Raw genomic sequence first — 16,993 nt, 5'->3', positions numbered from 1 at the left:
GGTAGAGTTCTCAGCAATTGATTTATTGTGATAAATTGATCCCTGCTGTTACAATCACTACCCGTTGATCCAGCCTGTAGTGAAGACAAGCCCTCAGAGTTTGTCTCTTAATTCCTTGCTTTGTTTTGTTTTTATTTTCAGAAGCCTTCGAAATTGTGGTACGGCACGCCAGAAACTACACCAACACCATGTTCAGGAACCACTACCAGAGCATGGGACCCAGAGCGCTTAAGTTTGTCGGAGAACTTTTTACAGACATCTCGCTTTACATACTGGGCTCTGACATCAATGTGAATGACATGGTCAATGAATTTTTTGACAGCTTGTTCCCTTTAGTCTACTCACACTTGATGAATCGAGGCTTCCCTGATCCCTCTGGAGAAATGATAGAATGCCTGCGTGTAGCAAGGCGGGACTTCAGGGTGTTTGGTAATTATCCCAAGATTATGATGACCCAGGTGTCTAAGTCATTGCAGGCAACACGAGCTTTCCTACAGGCGCTCAACTTGGGGATCGAGGTCATAAACACTACCGACCACTTAAAATTTAGCAAGGACTGTGGACGAGCATTGTTGAGGATATGGTATTGTTCTCATTGCCAAGGGCTCCTGATGGCAAAGCCTTGTGCTGGATACTGCAGTGGTGTTATGCAAGGGTGTCTGGCTAGCGTTGTGGAGATGGATAACTACTGGAAAGAGTACATTCGGTCCCTGGAAGGGCTGACCAAAGGCATGTATGGAATCTATGACATGGAGCGTGTCCTGCTCGGTCTCTTCTTGTTGATACGAGACTCAGTCATGTATGTTCAGAAGAATGGCGGGAAGCTGTCTGCAACTGTGAGTTTTTAAATGTTTCTATGAACTGTTTGCTACTGCCATCTTTTTCCATACCCTCACGCTATTCATCGAACACATGAGTACCTCATATATTTTAGGACAAGTTCAATTGGAACAAACAGCTCTTTTCCCCCACCCTCTCTTTCCTGGTTCATTCTGACTTGTCAAACTTACCTGAAACCGCTATATCACAGAACTGGGGTTAATTCTCAGCTCAGGCTGTAGGTGTTCAGGAGCTATGGATGTGCAATGGTGACAGGGTCCCACGAGACTTTGGATTGCTCAGCAGTGGTTCCTACCAGTTGATTTCAGAGATTATAGGAGACACAGACAAAGGAAAATATCTTGGTGAGTTGATGGCAGACCCATAGGATTTCAGCTGAGGTATGAAGCCCTGCAGATCTGGGAGAGGGACTGTAATGTAATAAGTGTCAGAGGGGTAGCCGTGTTAGTCTGTATCTTCGAGAACGACAAGAAGTCCTGTGGCGCCTTTATAGACTTACAGATATTTTGGAGCATCAGCTTTTGGAGGCTTATGCTCCAAAATATCTGTTAGTCAATAAGGTGCCACAGGACTTCTTGTTGTTCTGTAATGTAGTAGGGTTTCTGGGGCACTACTGAGAGGGCCAAGCCAAGGTGAATTCCTTAGAGAGAGGGTTACTTGCAGCCCAAGACGGGGGTCTGCCATTGTAAAGCACCAAGCCAGTTACAGACAGCACTTCCGTTTGCTGAACTGCCTAGCAAGAAGTCACACAAGCAATCCCCTTTAGACACACCAGCTTCGGTTGTGCCACATCCAGTATCCTCCATAAACAATGAGAGCTTATGAAAACCAGTCTCACCAAATTGAACTAGTTCTTCTGATCCCAAAGGACCAGCCACGTTCCCAGGTCAGTTTATACCCCAGGTCTTACCCAAAAGAGCACACTGTGCCAGTCCTTTAGCAACTAAAGGGTTATTAATAGAAAGAAAGAAAAATGCCGAGTAACATTTCTAAAGGAATCAAATTACATACACCAATGCAAAGTACTTGATGCAGTCGTGTAGCAGAGGTGGGTTAATCTGATGTCTTGTAAGTCTCTGGAATACATCCTTTGTTAGGCAGGGTCATCAGTCCTTTTGGGCTCAATTCATCACAAGGAGGCTCCATAGGAGTTGAGCTGTAATGAAGAGAAAGACAGAGGTACACCGGGGCCCTCTTTATACCCTTGCCCATGTGGAGGGAATTCCATTGTTCTCCCTGTGTGAAAGTGCCTCCAAAAGGAAGTTTGTCGCATGAGCAAGTCACCTGTCCATGCATGACTCAGTCCTTTCTAGCAGTAGCCGTGACTTACATGCTGAATTGAACATTCACAGCTATGCTCCTCAGACGTGGGTTGGAACGTACTATGGCCCATGGTCAGTGAAGCACTGCTATTCACTTGACTAGTAACCTTAACACAATAAGTTGCCAAACCTCTTGTTGAGGTCTCCCAGAAGCAAACATTTGAAATACAACTGGAGAGCCAATAGTCATAACTCCAAATAGAAAAATTATACATGCATATGAGTGGTATGCAGTAAATTCTTTCATATCCAGCAGCCCCGGGACCAGAAAGTTGGCAGATATTCAAATATTCTGGATAACAGAGAGAGATACCCAGCAATGCCTAACACCAACCACCCCCTCCCACCCGATTAGATATTAAGAAACAAACAAAAGTATATGCAGAGTACTTTATTTACCAACAACAGTAGTATTGTACACTCCAGATTTATACTGTATTTGCTGTATTTATTTGTATTTACTTTCACTAGACTGTACTTACGGAAAACATAACTAAACTTTACTTAAGGTTAAAATGCTGGTTACGTGAGAGTTCCGAATGATAGAATGCTGATTAAGAAGAGTTTACTGTAAATAGACTCAGCAAATCATCAGCTTTCAATAGTCACCTCACTTGACCCACTTTGTATAAGATCTGGTGCAGACATATAACAGTGATTGCAACAATGTTTTGCATATTCTTATTAGAATCCAGTAATGTCAAAGCATCCAGATCCCTTCCTGGTTTAGCATTCTGTGTGGTGCATGGTTGCTACAAACACCTAGGACAGTGCATCTGTAGTGTACAGTACAGGGGGGATAAACATCGATTTTTTTTTTTTTATTTCAATTACTTTGATTTAAATTGGGATTTTTATTTCTGTGGTTAAATTCTAATTTTTTGTTTGAAAACGAAACCCGTTTAAAATCCGAATTTAATACAAAAGTTTGTCAAAGCCTAAACTACTTATAATCTCTTACAATGTTTACATAAAAATAAATATGCTGAATCCATGTGCCTCTGCCAGAAACCTTTGAGTTAAAGGTTCCTTTTCCATAGAAAGAAAGAGTTAGGAGGGTGGGGAATATCTGGCTGTATAAGTATGGCAGAGTAAGTCCTGTTCTGTACCTGCTCTCCAACCCCAGGAGATACCATCATGCCTCTCATCAGGTTGCTCCACTCAGCTCATTTGCGTGGTCTCATACACCTATTTCATAGCTTCTCCCTACCTGAGCTGTGTTTGGCTCAGTTCTCAATTTATGAATATTTATGACTGCATCCACCATAAAAACTTATTCTGCAGCCTGATTCACCCCAAAACTTCCAGGATAGATGTTCTTCATATAAGAAAGCTTTCTTTGTCTCCTTTCATGTCTGCACAGACCAAGATACACATGCAACACCATCAGGTGCTGGTCTTCTGTAGGTGGGGTTGAATCTGAGATCTCTGGAGCTTAGCATATGAGTCTCTACTGCATGAGCTAAAAACACATGACTCTTGGCTAATGTTGTAGTAGACTCATTAATCTCTGAGTGGTCTTGATGCCACTAGAAGGGACAGAGCACAAGCCCCCGGGGTGCATGGGTTGCACATGCAATCAGAAATCCGTTAATTCCTGATTCTCTTTCTCTCTCCATCTAAACACATACAGTACTTCAGTGGAAAAGGTCTACGAGCTACATGAACAAAAGTCTTGGGTTGTTATTAGTTGTTTGTTTTCCTGGAGGGGGGGCATTCCATAATGAGAAGAAGAGATGTAGGCATCCAGACAAGAGCAACACTGGCACCAAAGCACAAAGCTGTGGGAAGGAGAAACAACCTTCTTCAGATTGCAGGCTCTAGGATTCATACCAACCCCTGGCAGTGGGAGAAAAAACCTGCTGCAGCTGCAGGTCATAAAGTGACCCTGCTCAGAAAGTGTCAAGAAATTCCCAGGTGAAAAAGGAATGGGTGTTACGTAAAATTTCAATGGTGTGGCTAAGAGCAGTAAGGCCTGGTTGTCAGAATGTTATGGCATTACAGAAAACGCTCCCCGCTGGCAATGACTTTGAAGAGGATGACATGGACACATTCAAACAACTTGGATCAGCTGGTTAGTAAACTTATTTTTGCACCCTTGTTATGGGTGGCCTGCGACATCCTGTGGTGCTAGTAAATGAAAACTTGGATTTCGGTCAGAAGTTTATTTTGAGTGGATTGATTGCTTCTGAGTTTCAAAACGTTTGTGTTTGAAATACATTTGGAATGTTAGTTGTTTGTGAGAGTATTTACTGTCATTGCTGGACTTCTGGAATGGTGTTTTTTTTACTTGCTCAGTGTAATCAAACAAGCCAAGGTGAGAATAGCCTGGTTAAAAGTAAAGGTTTATTAGGCATTTATGAATTTAAGCCTTTTGAAAAAAATGTTTCTAGTTGTTTGGTATGTTGCTAGAGATCAGGTTTTTAACGGATTTTGAAAATTCTTATGATTTATTATTAACTGGATTTAGAATAAATTATAATTTAACCAGTGGAAAAAACAGCTGTGGTAGGAGGACTGTTTCATTTACAATCTCATTTGTTAAAGCAACGTAGTAGGTTGTGCTGAGTGAGTGAGAGTGACTTGTTTTTATGATTTTGTTTCAGAGCTATGCTTAGACATAAGTGCTGTGACTGTCCATCTCCTGCAACTTCAGAACCACCTTTTGCAGCCAGCAGCATGGCCACTAAATATGTGTTGAACAGTAAATGACCTGTTTTGGAAAAACATACTTTCTTCATCATCCTGTAAAACCATGACTGAGTTTGTGCGCAGACCATCAAATTCCAGGCAGACTTTTTAGATCAAAAGGTGCTGGGTTCATTTATTCAGCAAATTCTCCCTTTCCCCTTTTTCAGAACAAACTTTTCATTGAGATGTTTCAATCATTATGACCAGGCTACAAGGAAAAGGAAACAGAGCAGTATGCAAAATGCATTGACGGGAAAATCATTAATCTGAAGCAGTTCTGCACTTAAAACACTGGAGGCTGGAAGCGGCACCAGTGCAATGGAACTCTTAGTTAAAGATATAACAACACTGACTGGAGAGTTTATCCAATTTCCCCAAGAGGCTGTAGCTCTTTCAATGGGAGGAGCTCTCTAGTCGATGTTACACTGTCTACACGAGGGACTAAATTGTAACTGCATTGATCAGAGATGAGGTGAGCGATGCAGTTACACTGATGTACGTTTGTCATGTAGACCTGGCCCGAGTCTTGGCAGGTGGAGCAATGTACACAATGGTCCATCAAGTGCTGGTGTGACAACAGAAGGTGGGTCTGCCTGTCTTACAGAAGCAATTGGCATCGCGGGGAATGCCTGTACAGCACAGCACTTAAAAGAAGTAGCTGTAAAAGGGGTCACAAGCTGCGAGCAAAAATTCATCTGTCAGGTGTTTAAAAAAACAAAAAAGCAGTCCAGTAGCACTGTAAAGACTAACAAAATAATTTATTAGGTGATGAGCTTTTGTGCACAGACCCACTTCTTCAGACCAGAGCCATAAGCTTGTCACAGGCAGCGCTGCCAATATAGCAAAGGTGAAGCGAAATGTAACAGAAGGTAACAAAGGGAACTGGAACGGTAGCACACGGGTGCAGTGCCTGTTTGACTCATCTTTTATCTGGAGTCTCAATTAGAACTCCAGGAGTGAAAAACATTGTGCTGAACTTGCAAAATGCGTATTTGGCAACCACTCTGCTCCAGCTTCACTGAAGAGAGGAGGTGAGGCTAGACTAATTCCCCCCTCCAGCAAGGTCTACGTTGGAATGCAGTGGTTGATTTTTCTAAGCTATTGAGAACTGGCATACTGTGATGAACGCTTGTAAGGAAAATTGTGACAAAACAGACAGAACAGCCCACAGCTCATGTTGCCAACACTTGACTAGAGAAATGTGGAAGATGTGCTGCATACAGGAGACCTACTGCCACAGCCTTGAACTAACTGCCGGAGGATTGCTGTTGAAATTTGGAAAGCACTTCTGTGGACCTTTACAAAAGAAGTACCAACATCACGGTTAAATTCCAAGTAGAAGGAGGCAGCAGATGAAGCAAAGTACCAGGGTAGATGCCTCGCTGCTGAAGAAGGTGCTGCTATGAGAGGGGCATCTAATAATTACCCACTGCTTGTGCCAGCCATAGCAACTTCCAGGGCGGGAGGTGACTGTTCAAGCAGTGCGTGTTTGCTGCTAATCTTTGAAAGCAAGTCGCACCACAGAACCTGTTGAAAGTCACTAGCTAAACACCTGGAACCAGAGATCATTGACGTGCTGAGTCAGCTTTGGATAGCAGTAGCTTATTCTGCAGGCACAGACAGAATATTTCCTTCATTCGGACTGATTCATTGGAAGTTGAGAAATGGATTGGTAGTTGAAAAAGAGAGAAATGTGTCTGTCATCCAGTGTGTGAATACAAACAAGGAGGGTGAGAAGGGCATTGCCTACATTTCAAAGTCTGAAGAACGCTGCCTGAGGAATTTTTCAAGAGACTTCGGAAAGTGGGAACTTATGCTTGAGTCACTCTCTGTTAAGCACATTTGAAAATTTTCCCAGACTGAGCTGAACTAATCAGTCAAATTCACTGACTGCAGAAAATCCCTCTTATTTCCTAAATCATTTGGCTGTAAATGTGACTCATGTTTTTGTGAGAGAAGTTTAAGTATCCAAACATTTAAAGCTGTTTTTCCTTAATAAAAATAAATTGGATGTCTTTTTTAGCGTATGTAATTGAATTCCATTTACCGTCTCAGCTTGACACACATCATGAGCAAAAAAAAGTTATCTGTTAAATAAGCAATAAAACATTCACCATTTTCTAGAATATTAAATAAGTGCAATTAATAAGAATTGCAACATTTTAAAGTAAATGCTTAAATAAGTTTATAGAGTTTTACTGTATCCTGCTAGATAGTCCACCCCCCTGAAAAATATCAGCTCTATTGAGTCATAAGTCACCAGGTTTTTTGGTTGGTATCAGCCAGTGAGAATGCACCTTTGGTTAGAACATCACTGAAATACAAAAGGAAAAAGGGGGTTAATGCAGAGTTAAATCAATCCATGCTGGTACTCTCTGTTTTGCATTTCTACAGTAGATATGGGTCCTGTGTTCCACTGACACACTCCCAATGGTGGCTACATATCACCACATACGTGGGAGTGTTTTATTATGTATTAGAAGTGACCTAACTTTTAAATTATATGGTGTGAATTTCTGAACCTCTCTGTAAGCAGTGAAGGTTTCTCATTCAGAAAATGCCATGGCTTGTTTTAAACCCCAGGGACAAATGGAATGCAGTAATACGAGACTTGTTTTGTAAAGGACAGTTGTAAAGACTAGATTGAATTGCTCAGCCCAGGTATGGTAGTGTGTGTGAGGAGACTGCGAGACTTATCATTGTTTGCTTAAAGCCTTTTCTAAGCAGGTGGCTAGAATCTGCTTGGCTTTTACTGTTAGCGACTTGTTCCTGTCATTCTTGACGGCTGTTTACAAAAGAGCCGTATTTATATAGGTCATTGTTGTGCTCTCACTGGAAGTAATTCTTGTCTGTTCTGGGGCCATGAAAATGGATTTTGAACTGTGCTTGGCATTGTGCCATCTTTACTCATTTAAGCTGCATTATGTGCCGTGTTTGCTCAGTAACTGCCTACCCCTTATCCGTAGCTCACAGATCTGTTTCCCCCAAGCCTGAAACATGACACTGTACAAATCCTGGTCGTGAAACTGTGTTGTAGGACCACTCCAGTCCTGCTTCTATTCATCTTGGGCCCAGATTTCTTTGCCGAGGTGTAAGGGCCTGCTGTAAAGCCCACTGAAGTCAGTGGTAGGCACTCCTAACAGCATAGGGGTCTGGAGTAGTGTCCTGTTGTTGACAGTGGTCTAGAGCAGTGGGGAGCAAACTTTTTATGTCGGGCCCCACTTTTTGTCCCTGCATATAACAGCCCTTCCCCTCTGCCCCAACCCAACCTGTCTAACGTAATCCAAACCAACAGAAATTTCGTTCATGTTCATATGAAAAAAAACCAAAACCAAACCAGAGCCCCTGTGGGCAGGTGCAAGAACGTAAGTACAGTAAACCCTCAATTTAACAGATCCCGATTTAACGGACTTTGGAAATAATGGATGCTGTCTGCGTGCACCACTCCCCCTCCTCCCAAAAAAACTCTGCCAGTGACTCACCAGAGGGGTGGCTGGGGCCAGAAGACCCACAGCGCTGAGCACGCTGAGAGCTGTGGGAGGTGGAAGAAGCCAGGCTGGTCGGCAGCTCCTCTCCTAGGAATTGGGAGAGGGGGATGGAGGTGTAAGGGGGAAGAACGGGGCAGGAGGGGAGAAGGGAAGACGGGGTGGGGCAGATGACAGGAGCGAGTGATAGGCTGGGAAGGTCGGTGCCTGGTCGTGCAGTGTAACCACGGACCTTCATAGTTGGTGGGTGCCCCTTCCCCCCATTAGTCCGTTAAATTGAGGGATTGATGTGCGCAGAACATAAAAAACTTTATTACTCAGTATATACAGGTGACTAGACTGATTCCGACATTCTGAATGAGCTGGATGAGCTTGAGACCCAGCAGCTGATTGTGCTGTGCCCCCTTATGAAATTTCACATACTGTTCCTCCCCCACTTTGTGCACCCTGATCTAGATCGGGGTGGGCAAGTGATGATGATTGTGGGCTGCGAGAGGTCGTGCTGATGTTGACTCTCTGGTGGTTCCCCGTGGCCGTGGTTCTCTGTTCCCCGACAATGGGAGCTGAGGGAACCAGTTCCTTCAGGCAAAGGGGCCACAGAGACACGCTGGCCATCCTGTAGCACCTGAGGCTACGTCTGCGCTATGAGATAAATGTGGTTTTATGAAATTCAATTTTGTAACGCTGGGTTCTGTAAATTCGAATTTGAGTCTCCTCACCTCCTCCCAAAGTGCCCCCAAAGCTAAGTGAGTTGCGCCACGCTAAATCACCAGACGTCAACTGTTGCAGCAGTGCAGTGTGGGAACCTATTCCACAGTTTCCTCAGCCCTGTAGCATTCTGGGGTTTTTTGCTGGTGCAGTGTGGAGAAAAAAGACCTGCAAGTGTTTTGGGGGGTGTGATGTCAACTTCCCGCTTTGCCTTGTCCTCCTTCCCCTCCCCTGGAACGCAAACAGCCACTTTTTTCAGAAGGACAGAAGGAAAAGTAGGGAATCCCCGGTGAAAGAAAACCAAGTAGGCTGGCTTCAGAAGGTGACTGAACCATGTAAACAGGCTGCTCAGCTGCTTTTCCCCTGTGGAAAGAACACTTCTAGGTACGACTTTTGCCTGATCAGCCAACTAGTGCTCCAGGGAGGAAATTGTGAGAATGACTCTGTGCCCTGGGATCACCCAGGTGACTGTGCCTTCTCAAGTGGCCCTCAGCTACTTTGTTCCCCCCCCGCCCCCAAACCTCAGATCTCCATAAACATCATCTCTGAAAATATTAGGGGAGGAAATTACAGTGTGTGATATCTGCACCCCCCACAATATGTGATGAGGGGTGAAGGACATGGTTGAAGGGCCAGTTGACAGGGTCCCTTTGTCCAGTTCCCAGTGCATGCTGCCCCATCAAACGCATAGCAAAGACCAAGCACCCTGGCTTGTGGGACCTATGAGGGGCTATCCAGTCTCCCTGCCTCCCCCACACCCCTGGGGACAGCCAATCCCCCGAAATCTTTTTCCATGGGTGAAGCAAACTTGCCCCTGGTGACAGCCAGTTCCTGAAAATCTTCCCCGCTTTGGAGCCTTTCCCGCGTGCAAGCCAGGGCATGGTGCTGTCTGGCAGCATGGTCTGTACTGTGCCACAGGCATGTGCTTTTATTGGGTTGGGGGCTAGCCACGTGACGTGGCTGGGCGGTGGATAGACCCCGACTGCATGGTGCCTGTGGGGAAGTGGGGGCTGCCCCTGTATAAATGTGAACTGCTGAAAAGAAGTGTCTTGACCTCGCATATAAGCATGGGCCCCCCAGCCTAGCCACCACATGTTGCAGTGGGGCAGGGGCTGGGGCCAACCCTGGAAAAAAAAATCTCGGCTTCTCCTTCTATATTCTGCACAGGGAAGAAGCCACCACCCCACACTGGGGCTATTTTTCCATAGGTACATGCAATCGCCATGCCGATAATAAAGAAATGAATTCAAAATGGTCCCATGCTCCCACTTCAATTTCCTGGGTTCCCTGGTGCTGAATTCAAATTTGCGGGCTTCCTGTTACTTACTTCCCATGCATCTGGAGAACAGCAGGGATAGAAGCAGTCAGAGTGGACAACAATGGGGCATTGTGGGATACATACAATATACCTCTGGAGGCCAATAAAGTCAATGTAAAGAGATACCATTTTCACACTAGCATTGATCTGACCTTTTAAATTTGAGCTTGGCGCTACACTGACTCATGTGGTGGGTGTAATATCATCAACCTGAGTGCTCCGGAAAATTTACCTAATGGCATTCACAGTGAAGACAGTGACATTGCAAAATTGAGCTAAGTGCCTTCAAATCGACTTTACCATATAGTTGTAGACATAGCCTTACAGGCTAACTCCCTGTGTGAAGTTCAGATGGGGTTTTGCAGGCGTGTGTGTGGAGATTTGTGGCCTTAACTTAAACATCTTTTTTTCCTCCTGGTATTTGCTGCAGCAGAGATTTATAAATTCTCAGGCCAGAAAGGACCTCTTTGATTGTCCAGGCTGATTTCCTGCCTAGAACGTACCATAGCACTTCTCTGAATTAATTCCATGGAGTACCTAGTCCTGCTACGCAACATCCATCTCTCAGCGACAGAATGTGGTTCTCAGTAATAGTGTCCTTCTGCTCATAGCGCACATCTGCTTCGATGACTGTGTGGGTGCAGAGCCCCACTGAAGTCAATAGCAGGTGAAGGCAGCAGGTAGCAGCATAATAGAGCACAAATTTATTATTACAGTTATCAGGATAAGGGCCAAAATTTCCTTTTCCAAAAATGAAAAATCCCAGAGTATTCTCCTCCTCCTCCCACCGTTCCTTCCCACCAGTGCGTATCATGCCAGTTCTTCAACTGCATATGTAGTTGGACATGTCTTTGAAATATAGTTGTTTCAAAAATCACTCAGATGTTTTCTTTTCCCAGTGAAAATGTGTTTGAGTCATAGGAAGGCACAAGAAAGAATCTAACCTGCAAGAAGTGGGTCTGTCCCACGAAAGCTCACCTAATAAATTATTTTGTTAGTCTTTAAAGTGCTACTTGACTGCTTTTTTTGTTTTGATAGTGTATAGACTAGCACGGCTTTCTCTCTGTTACTATGCCTGAAAGAAGAATGGCTGGTGAGGTTTTTTTTTCTTTTTCTTTTTTTATTTTATTTTTAAAATGTTGCTGCTGTTCAGCTAAGAATTTATTTCAAACCTCAGCCCGGAGCAAATGGTTGCAAGTGGAGGAATCAGTCACTCAGTTGGTTTATAAAGTGCTGACGAATCGTTAACTCTGCCATTGCAAATCACCCAACTTTGATAATCCATCTGCATCTGACAGAAATCTCTCTTGCCCTATAGTGATTTAACTGTGTTTAAATGAAAGTTTCTTTATTACCATTATTGGCACACTCTGAATTTCAAAGAATATACCTGGAAGCAAACAGTAAATATTTGCTGAATCCTAAATATCTGATTGGTTTTGAGACACAGTTGTCACATTGAATTTTAAAGTGCCTCGGAGGTGCTCTCTGGAAGTGTGATACTCTGTTGAAACGCTGGCTGTTCATACTGGTATCCGTTCATATTCACCCTTGCCACAAATATTTTTGTAGCCATTGTTCAGGCTATTAAGGATGAAGAAAGGCAGTTTTTATTTAATTGTCATTGAATTCTCCTTGATTTCAAGTAATCTGCCATACGTGTAGGCCCCTCTGAACCGTGTCTCTCTGGTCCAGCCACTCTAGGGATTTGAAGCTGTCCACTGGCGGTTTTTTTTTTTTTTTCCTTTCATCTGACAAGTGGGTTTTGCCTACAAAACCTCATGACCTAATAAAGTCTCTAAGATGCCCCAGGGCTGCTTCAGGCCAGAGAGTGGTGAGCTGAGAGACCTGGTGCCAGTGCCCATCAGCATCTCCCATTGCTCAGTTGTTGGAGCAGTTACCCAGTGGTAGCAGATCCCTGTTCACATCCTTTCTCCCCCTTAAGCACACCCCAGCTGAGTACTCTAATCACTGGGCACCATCACCCTCCCCTCTGGCCATGGAGATTGCCACAAGAAATGCCTTTGGCACCTAAGCTGCCAGATTCCAGGGGAAGAGTTTAAATGTGGTTTTTAAATATCTATTTTTTTTTCTTGCTTCACTTTTTAGACTTGTGAATTTCCCCCTTTTTGAATTGAAGAGGTCTAGCCTCTGAGATCTCGGGCCATTTTAAAGCCTCTCATTTCTCCCCCCTCCCCCCGGGCCAGTTTATTTATTTATTTTTTTTAGCAGTGGCTTTTAGAGATGCCTTGAACACATGTCCTGGTCAGTGCATAAAAGTCCCTTTGTGGAACTTGGGGCTCATTAGCATTCTTTCCATTAACTTCCATAGCAGTTGGATCAGGTCCTTGATGCCACCCTTAACTCTGCCAGAATAAAAAGCAGTCCAATAGCACTTTAAAGACGAGCAAAATAATTTATTAGGTGATGAGCTTTCGTGGGACAGACCCACTTCTTCAGACCATAGCCATACCAGAACAGACTTGATATTTAAGGCACAGAGAACCAAAACCAGTAATTAAGGAGGACAAATCAGAAAAAAATTATCAAGGTGAGCAAATCAGAGAGTGGAGGGGTGGGGGGGAAGTCAAGAATTAGATTAAGCCAAGTATGCAGACGAGCCCCTATAGTGCTAGTCTTTAAAGCGCTACTTGACTGCTTTTTATTTTGATAATATATAGACTAGCACGGCTCCCTCTCTGTTACTATTTAACTCTACCAGTTTATGCGGTCAGAGTAAAAAGAGCTTCTGGAGGCTCCTGTATTTTCAAGGAGAGTGTATCTTACAGCTTGACTTCCTTTCTAAATCAGCCATTCTGTGCAGTAAGTACAAGGTGTGTGTAGGTTATGAACAGCGGGACGACTTGCAAACATTCCCCGCGAATGGCAGAATGAGGCTGTGAATCCGTTTTAGTCTAATGCTTGTTTTTTCGGATCTATGAGGTCGCAGCCCTTCCAGTGGTTAAGGAGAGTCGGAGTACATTGCTACTGCTGTGCACTTAGATGTGGAGGCTTTCAGAAGCTCTTTTGCCCTAATGTGCTCTCATTTCATGCTACGACGTTCACTTGCACAGCTGAAGACGATGCTAGGGAGGTGGCTCTGCGATACAGAGCAAATAAAAATGTCAGAAGTGAAATGAATGTGGGTTTATGGTGCAACTTCTTGTACACGCTCCAACTGCTTCCACAGCACAAAACAGTTCTTTTCCCATCTCATAACTGTATTTTATAGACAGACAAATCTGGCTTTCCCACCCTTCCTATAGCATGGCATAAGTTGGGCTTCCCTCCTATCCCTCCAGTCACTGAGACACAATCCCATGGGTTCCTGCAGCCCTGGCATAGGATCCCAGGGAAGTTCCTGCTTCAACTCTCTCTCACCGACTGCCCGGCAGACTTTAGGCTAGTAACCCCCCGGGTGGGCCAGGATGAAGTAGTCAGTGGCTTGTTCAGATACTTCTGCAGCATTTGAGAAGCTTTGTCACGTTGAAAGATTGTGTTATGTTTTCAAATTGATTCCAAACCCATTCCCAGTATGGGACCGGAATGTTCACAGTTGCCGTAGGCCTCATGAGCTCTGCATACCAGCTGATGCACTCAGGGAGCAGGAAAGCAAGTAGCAGTGACGCTTTCATTTTTCGTTGGTGGAGAAGAAAGAGCAGAAAGAGATCAGAGGTGTGGTGGGGTTAAACAAACAGAGAAACGCTCTAACTGCTGAAGTAGATTCCAGAGGGAAGTGGGGGACCATAGCGGAAAAGGGGCAAAACGTTCAGCCTCGGAGAGCTAATATTAGACACACAATTAAGCATTGTTAGGCGCCTAGGTACCTGCTCAGATTTTTAAAGATGTTCAGCACACCCAGCCTTGCTGGACTAAGAGGAGCCAACAAGATCAGTTACTCAGGCCCTGTATTTAGATCCCCAGAGTTCTTTAAAATATGATCCTAGGAGAAATCCTGAATAACCAACTCAGCAACCTCCCTCAATAATTGCCCGGTAAATTAACAAGGACTCTTGAGCAGCTTACCCCCAGTGCTCCCCTAGGGTGGGTGCCAGTTCACCAATTGGAGATTGGGGAGCACTGAAGGTAGAAAGCAAGTTTAGAGCCCAAGAGTCCCGAGGCAGTGTGGTGTGTTGCCAGCCTCTTTCCTTTCGGGCCGCCTACATACCTAGGAGCTGTAAACAAACCCGAGCTGTGTGTTACAACTAACGTAGTCTGTCAACTTTTTATCCTGTCTCCTGAGCCTGGCTTACAGGTGTTAATTGTCAACACGGACTTTTTTCAAAAGGATGTAGAAAACGCGTCAGATGCTATGATGGCTGTCCTGACAACACTTCCGTGGGTCTCAGCCTGATCGAGGCAACGTCCAGACACCTGTATTAATACGGATTGCCTATTAAAATATAATTATAATGACAAACATTCTACTTTCCCTTTGTGAAGATTTGTTTCCCTGTTAAGATCTGCTGCTTTGGGAAGCTAGACTTGTCTTCCTGAATTTCCGTCTATTTATGCTTTTTACACTAAAACCTCTTTTGGCCTCATTATCTATGACTGTAATTTCCACTAAGAACTCCGTCTGAGGTCACTCACAGGGCAGCGCTCATGTTAGCTGCTCTGCGTTTACTTCCAATGACAGTAATCCCCCGGCGTGTGGCTCTCTTAAAATATAACTATCTCTTCCATTAACAATGCTGCCAAATATGCCAAGAACTAAAGAGAAATGTAAAAGTGGCCCTCGGCAATGTAGAAAAGAGTATACGGCACTGCCTACTACAAGTGGTAGGGTTTTTTAAAGTCTATAGCAGATGAAATTCTGGGGGAAAACGAATTTTCCATGTAAATGAAAATTATCTGTAGGAGTGACTTGCATTCATCACTGAAATGTTTTGTCTCATTTTTCCCCTCTGATTGTAAAGTAGTTTGAGCGACTGCACAAACCATACCATGTACAGCTAAATTGAAATAAATGATGGGAAAACAATGACGTTCGGCTTCCTGGTTCTCCACAGCAGTGAGTGCGCAGTCGGTGCTAACCGAATTCCGGAATAATCGTTTTTGATTAGTGCCAAATGAACTCTGAGTTTCTTTGGTGCCATTTTTCATCTCTAACCTGGTTTTGCCCGTTAATAGAGCCCTGGGGTGCACAGTCTCCCCTCAGATGTGTGCACAAGGGCAAAGTTTGCCTCTTAGGTGCATTATTCTTTGAAGGGATGATTCGGTTCAGTTGGGTCTGTAGCCAAGGGCTCTTTTGGCAGAGGTATTTCCATGTTAAACACGCAGCCACTGAATTCAGCGATGATTTGTGGGGGTATATCTTGCACACCTCATCGGTTTCCATGCCTGTTTCTCTAGCGCTCTACCTTCCCTAATAGCAATAATGCTTTTCGAGCGCTGTGCTGACGAGGTGGTGTGCAGTGCGTGGGCCCAGAGCTGCGGAGTGGGGGATGGGAAGTCATGGCTTGATTTAAATTTTCGGCATTACTTTGTAGAGTTTTTCACTCCTAGACGGGGTTTTGGTGGTAGATTGAGCAGCAAATTGACTTGTCAGTGCAACTGGGATTCCTTTGCCTTTCTTTTGTAAATCGCTCATGTTATCTCTTATCAACAGGCTGTGGTAGGCTTTAAGGGTCTGTCTGATCCTGGGAGGCGCTCAGCATCCTCTGCTGCTGTTCTCTTGCAATGGGGATGGAACATCTTACCGCAGGGAAGGACAACCAAGAACAGTGAGTGGGCTGCATGAGTGGCCCTCCTTTATTTTAGTATGCTGCAGCAAACCACGGCCCCCTGGGGCTCAACCCTGTGGCCCGTGGGCCCCTGTCTGCCTCCGTGCCCCCATGTACTGAGGTACTAGAGCCCCGCACTTCCTACTTCCCCTCCTCCCACTCCAGAATTTTCGAAGCACCAAAAATTGTCTGATTTGCGCTGTACCCCTCTCGCCAGTGCTTGCTCAGCTTCCTGCGCGGAAGGGGCGGAGGCTCAGCCTGGCTGGACTTTGGCTTGGTGTTTGGAGCAAGTGACTCTGGCTCTGTCTACACAGCAAAAGACCCCTCGAAATTCAAAAGGGTCCAGGGCACTCAGCAGAGGCTGCTGCTATTGCTACAGTGGTGGCAACGGGTGTCCTGGGCCTTGTTGAATTGCTGCCAGAGTGCTATGTGGCCCACTTCGGGCAGCGCTGAGAGCTGGGGCAAGGGCACTGTGTGGTCTGGGCAGCGCCAAGGGCTGGGCGCAAGGGCTGGGTGTGCTCCGGGCAGCGCTGAGAGCTGGGCGCGAGGGCACGGTATGCTCTGGGCAGCTCCGAGGGCTGGCTGCCCTGCCCCTACTCCTTCTACCTGAGTCCCTGCCTCTTCTGGGAATGAGGAGCTGAGCTCCCCTCCCACTTTGGCCACTAGCCCAGTGGAGCTGTCAGCTCCCCTGCTGCAAACTGAATTTTAGCTAAAAAGATGCAGCTTTAAAACATCCATTTTTTTTTTCACCGAGGCTTTTCCTTTCAGTCCCGAATCCAGTAATTAATACTGATTTACTGGAATTCACTGTTGCCCATAGAACCTATTGCTTACAGGCTGACCAGGTTAATAAAGGTGCTATTATAAAGTCAAATCCATCTTCTAAAACAGTCACAAGCAAAT

The 16,993-nt window shown here is 44.9% G+C and overlaps 1 protein-coding gene across 2 annotated transcripts in view; it reads left to right on the top strand.

Annotated features, from left to right (window-relative positions):
• Positions 1–16,993, top strand: part of GPC3 (glypican 3) — a 262,973-nt gene that overhangs the window by 125,044 nt on the left and 120,936 nt on the right. For both annotated transcript variants that reach the window (XM_075008006.1, XM_075008007.1), the window contains exon 3: positions 142–836. In XM_075008006.1, the coding sequence (XP_074864107.1) occupies positions 142–836 (695 nt within the window). The remainder of the gene's footprint in view (positions 1–141; positions 837–16,993) is intronic.

This window comes from Carettochelys insculpta, chromosome 13 (assembly GCF_033958435.1).
Source record: "Carettochelys insculpta isolate YL-2023 chromosome 13, ASM3395843v1, whole genome shotgun sequence".
NCBI classification, from domain to species: Eukaryota; Metazoa; Chordata; order Testudines; family Carettochelyidae; genus Carettochelys; species Carettochelys insculpta.
This window is presented reverse-complemented; position numbering and strand designations above follow the sequence as displayed.